This window comes from Halyomorpha halys, unplaced genomic scaffold (assembly GCF_000696795.3).
Source record: "Halyomorpha halys isolate HHAL.00 unplaced genomic scaffold, Hhal_1.1 Scaffold1869.1, whole genome shotgun sequence".
Lineage (NCBI taxonomy): Eukaryota > Metazoa > Arthropoda > Insecta > Hemiptera > Pentatomidae > Halyomorpha > Halyomorpha halys.
This window is the reverse complement of record NW_027115747.1, coordinates 8,376-14,261: the sequence shown is the minus strand read 5'-3', so window position 1 is coordinate 14,261 and position 5,886 is coordinate 8,376. Positions and strand designations below refer to the sequence as shown.

At 28.4% G+C, this 5,886-nt stretch overlaps 1 protein-coding gene across 2 annotated transcripts in view; it reads left to right on the top strand.

Annotated features, from left to right (window-relative positions):
* Positions 1–3,149, top strand: part of LOC106690772 (uncharacterized) — a 16,015-nt gene extending 12,866 nt beyond the window's left edge. Inside the window, exons 2-7 of one of the 2 annotated variants that reach the window (XM_014436320.2) lie at positions 1,025–1,103; positions 1,182–1,216; positions 2,382–2,417; positions 2,506–2,623; positions 2,717–2,772; positions 3,016–3,149. In XM_014436320.2, coding sequence (XP_014291806.1) covers positions 1,025–1,103; positions 1,182–1,216; positions 2,382–2,417; positions 2,506–2,623; positions 2,717–2,772; positions 3,016–3,027 — 336 coding nt within the window. In that variant the 3' untranslated portion in view covers positions 3,028–3,149. The remainder of the gene's footprint in view (positions 1–1,024; positions 1,104–1,181; positions 1,217–2,381; positions 2,418–2,505; positions 2,624–2,716; positions 2,773–3,015) is intronic. The other variant, XM_014436321.2, reaches the window with a different exon arrangement.
* Positions 3,150–5,886: the final 2,737 nt, after the last annotated feature.

Genomic DNA, 5,886 nt, shown 5'->3' with positions numbered 1-5,886 from the left:
TGTTTTTAGCAAAAGCTGATAAATGTGAAACAGCTTTCGAGTTTGTTAAGTGCAAGAGAGCTAAGGTAAAGTAAACATAAAATATTCACTATAATCAATAATTCTTGAACAAAATAATTTTAAAAAAATAATTATAAAAATTTATTATTATATTGCTATTTTATATTTTATTATTTTTAATGACATGACATAATTATTATATTATTGTTAATTAAATTTGTGAAAAAATATTTCATAAAATTTAATTTTCTTTTTACCATTCACACTTTTTATTATTATTGTAGTTTATATTATTCATTCTTAGAAACTGGATCTAGTGCAATGAAAATTATATTTACATCTGTTGCAGGCTGGAGTTTAAATGACGATGGCAAACTGATTTTAAGGCTGTTTATTATAAAAATGTATTAACACTCACATATATTATGTTTATAAACACAAATACAAGTTTAATTTGTATGTTTATCAATAAATAAAGATTTATATTAAAAATATTGTAATTAATTAGAAATCCTTTAATCCTTTTTTTTGGCACTTAGTCAACATTTTTGTTGTGTTTATTTTTAGGCAGAATGAAACAGAATGACTTTATTCCGGGAGTCCCTTGAGAATTATAGAGATATGTAGAAAGAATACAAATGCCTAAAAACTTCATTAATTAAAATAATTCAGTATATGGGCGATTAAAAAAGGCCAAATAGGTTTTAGAGGATTTTTTCTAAATTTGTTAATTTAGAAAAAAAATAGCTGGTAGGTGTGAATGTTATTGTTTTGGTTTTCAATATTCAATTTCAATATACATACTAAATATTTCAAATACATGCAAAAGATTCCAGAACAATTCTCACATATTGTATTGCCGGGTTTGGTATGCTTTTGTGACTTATTTCTCATATAATGTCTTGATTTGTAAAAATATCCAATAGGTTATAGGATATATATATATATATATATATATATATATATATATGTATGTATATAATGCATATAGTGCTTAAGAAAGCTGTTTTCATTAATTTTTTAGGTTCTGTCACTGACATATGAGGAAATAATAGCTGCTTGTAAAAAAGAAAATGACTTTGATGGCGATGTTCAAAAGCTGGGTGAGTACTATCTCTTTTCTATTGTATTTTAGATTCTGAAATAATATTTTTCACTCAAATTTCTGTTTTATATTTCAGATTATAATGATTCAGCTTTTCCCAAGGCAGCTAAGGTAGGAAAGCTAATATTTTCATATTGAAATATTGAATGAAGTTTTTTCCATTAGCTCTTTATCCAGATAGTTCTGCAATATTTGCCAATACCGTACAAGGATCGATTTTCTTGTGAATTATTTGTGTAATGATAAAATTTTGTCAAAGCATTTAAATCTTTTTTTCTAAATCATGCCCTTATTTTTTACATTCCTTGAAAGCTTCAGAAGTTTGATTACTGAATGATTAAGAATTATTAAAGAATAATAGTGGTTACCTCAGGTTTCCGAAAAATAAGAAGTTACTTGAACAATTGTTTTATATCCCTGTCTAAAATACTCTTATATTATTAATTATTATTTTGTCGGTGCCAAAAAAAATATACCATAATTATTTTTTCTTTCATGCAGTATCTGTAGAGATATATTCATTGTTTTTGCAAAATACCAAAACGTTTTAATGATTACAATTATTGATTTATAATCATTTCTGAATAGAAATTCATTACATAAATTGAATAGAACATTTGGTCATTCACTTAGTGCAGACAGATTTTAATATTTTTTTACTAATTATTTATATTAAGCCAAATCAATTGATAGTTTGAAAGTTATTTATTGATGATGGAATATCTTCCTACTTTTTGTTCCCGTTTATTACAGCTTTTAGTGAGCATATGAAACATTCAGAGTTTCTTATTAGAAATTTGTTATACCAGCGGAACGGCCCCTCCCCGTTCCAATAATCCACTAGCGTCAGACAACCAAGTAACAACCTTCAATGGACCACTCACCTAACCTTATAATGCCAAAAGGCAATCCAAGGTATCATCACCCAGATATACATATAGTATACCTCCTATATGTATGTACCAGCTATTCAATAACATCATTATAGGAGGGTATGAAAAAAAAAAAAAAAAAAAAAAAAAAAAAAAAAAAAAAAAAAAAAAAAAAAAATTAGAAATTTGTTTTGGCTTGTGGTCAGTTTACCTTCACGATTGAACAAGATAATCAGTGTATTTATTTAATGCAAGACCTTCACTTTGTATTTATTTGATTAGTATTACATTATACTGACTTCAAGTGATTATCTAAGTACTTTAAAATATAACCATTTATGATTTATTTTTTAAATTAGCGACACTTGTCGAATTAAATACTAACTAATTCTGCTTATTTACAGTGTGCCCTCGCCTGCACATTAGAGAAATACGAAGTGGTAACAATGATTTTATAATAATATTATTACTTCTAAGTACTATCTCCCAAGAATGATACTAATGTATATAATATTAATGATTATTTAGTTCAAAGAAGATGGATCGATTTGCAGAAAAAAGGAAAAAGAGTTTGTAGAAAAAGTAGTAGAAGAGGAAGATTTGAAGAAAAAATTCTTGAAAGCAATTGATGAATGCGATGTGAAAGGTATTGATTTTGAACTGGATCATTATTATTAGTATCTAGACAAATAAATAAATAGTTTCATAAGAAATACTTATGTACTTATAATGTTTTTAGCAAAAGCTGATAAATGTGAAACAGCTTTCGAGTTTGTTAAGTGCAAGAAAACTAAGGTAAAGTAAACATAAAATATTCACTATAATAAATAATTGTTGAAAAAAATAATTATTCAAAAAAAAATTATAATTTTTTTTATTCATAGCTTAATTTGTCATGATTTTAAAAAAAAATATTTTATACAGTTTAATTTCTTTTTTACCTTTCACACTTTTTATACTATTATTATTGTAGTTTATATTATTCATTCTTAGAAACTGGATCTAGTGCAATTAAAAATATATTTACATCTGTTGCAGGCTGGAGTTTAAATGACGATGGCAAACCGATTTTAAGGCTGTTTATTATAAAAATATATTCGCATTCATATATATTATGTTTATATACACAAATAAAAGTTCAATTTGTATGTTCATCAATAAATAAAGATTTATATTAAAAATATTGTAATTAATTAGAAATCCTTTAATCCTATTTTTTTGGTACTTAGTCAACGTTTTTGTTTTGTTTATTTATAGACAGAATGCAATAGAAATGACTTTATTCCGGGACAAGTCCCTTGAGAATTACAGAGATATATAGATAGAATACAAATGCCCAAAAACTTCAATAATTAAAATAATTCAGTATGTGGGCTATTAAAAAAGGCCAAATAAGTTTTAGAGGATGTTTTCTAAATTTGTTAATTTAGAAACAAAATTAGCTGTTAGGTATGAATGTTATTGTTTTGGTTTTCAATACATATACTAAATATTTTAAATACATGCAAAAGATTCCAGAGCAATTCCCTCACATATTGTATTGCCGGATTTGGTACGCTTTTGTGACTTATTTTTCATATAATGTCTTGATTTGTAAAAATATCCAATAGGATATAGGATATATATATCCGCATCCTCCAGCATTTTCTCGAGGATTTCTGAAAGCGCTGATTTCGATTATCTAGTTTGTGATTCTTATATGTATATATATATATAAGCTACAGGATCTAGGAACAGCATGATTTGTTTTCCCTCTTTCGAGGGTATTCCCATTAATCTAGGCCCACTGCCAGAATAATGGAAGTTTAATTTAATTATAAACTACTCTAAATGAGTGATATATAATTCTAAAAGAGGGAATGAAAAATTATGAGTTTTTTTTCTCTGTTGTACGCTGGTCAACTAAGCCACACAAAAGCCAAATTGGGCAATAAAAAAATTAGAGCGCTTTACAACTCTACAAGTTACGAATTTTAAATAAGCATTGAGAACAGTGATGATTACAAACAAAGTTCTGGGTTCCTCCGAGGTGTGGAAGGTCACTTTTCAAACTAGACGTGTTAAAGATTAGAATAAAAGTCATCTGCCTATCCGATTATAACACCCATAGTTTAGCAAGGATTAGAGTACGCATAAGAAGTCATGGCATTACAATAATCGACCCAGATACATTTCAGCTCTTCTCAAAAGAAACAGCAGAAATGGCCATTGAGAAGTATTCATGATACTACATGCCATCCACGGCGCATCTTTGGCATCAATGACAATCTTTGTGGAACGAAAGCCCAATGAGTAAATTAAAAATTATTAAAAAGGATATCAAGTCCTGGGGTACCTCCAGTCGCAAATGCCGTAAAGAGGAAGTTGTACTAGGCTGAGAATAGGTCACACGAGGCTCACCCACTCCTATCTTATTTCAAAAGAAACGCCTCCGAACTGCCAGTATTGCAATAACAATTTAACAATAAGCCATGTTTTCTAACGATGCCCATATTTTACACCACACCTCAATAGCTTGGGACTAACCCAATGTATCTCAGAAACCATTGGAGACGATGATAAGGCAATAGAATTGGTGTTTCAGTTTTTGAAATCATAAAATTTACTGACAAAAATATAACTTGATCGGAAGGAAAACAAATAAAATAATCAAATTAAAAAATAAATAAAATTTAACGAATATTAGCAAACTTAAATAAAATATAAATGGCGTTGATGACCAATGAAGTTTGGCGCTACTAAACAAACCAACGGCGCATAAGATTTAGTTGTACTGTGCTGAAAAAGTGTAGAAGTCGATTCTCCCTGTCGAAAGACGCACAAGAAAGTAGAAATAAGAATTATAAGACTTTCAGGATCAAAAACTCAAGGAAGATGTCTCGTATATCTACCAACGAAGACGTGTTCCACAAGGTACTGGAGACTTCCGATCCTTTTAATACGAATCAGAGACCCGAACCTAACAAAAATCATCTAATTTCCTTGAAATTATTCACAAAATTCTCCAGCTTTTTAAGCTTCCTAGAATTTTTAATTGTGAGCAATATTTAATTTAGATATACACTCAAAATACTCGTTGCAACTTGTTTTGATGAGTACAACCTATTCCGAAAATTTCAGAAATTTTTATCTTGCCAATTTTCTCATTAGTTGTTTAAATTTCTTAAAAATAAATATTTCTTTTAAATAAAACAGTTGAAATTGATGGATGTTTTTGTTCTGAGTCGAATAAGACCGGCACAAAGTTTCTATGTTAATCTGTTCTCGAGATATGGAATTTTTGTTCCGCTATTTGGCCATTCGGCCCCAGTGTGCTGCATGCAGTGAAGCCGAAGTGTCTAAAATACACCTTTCCGGTAAAAATATCTAGGTAATTGAGAAAATGTCCAGAATGAAGGGAGCTATTATATTGAACTAAATCCAAATTCTTTCAGCTTGATTCTGTAAGAGAGACCATTGTAGTTTACTCTCACCTAATGGGACTTTGTGAAAAGTGAATACAGTTGAGCGACTGTGTACTTCCATGAGAATATTTTCATTATAGACATTATGTTCCTCAAAATTGGGAGAAATAAAGAGGAGAATGGTAATGAAACAATAAAATGAAATAACATCTTAAACATATTCTCAAATTTTAAATATTTTATTAATATTTGAAAGAGATTTTTTTTTTTTCATTTTGCCAAATTTACTTTCAAATTTCAACGAATCAAGTTCTTTTTCTTCTCAAAAAACTCAGTTTAATGAAATCCTAACTTTTTTCACGTTTTACGAAAGTTGAGTTACACTAGTGGTGAGTTTTTTTTTTCATACCCTTTGTAGCAAATTTTGTAGTTCTCTCTCTCATATAACTGATGATTTTAAAATTTTGGTGGTAAAGGATTTTAAAATAATTCAAACTTTATTTTC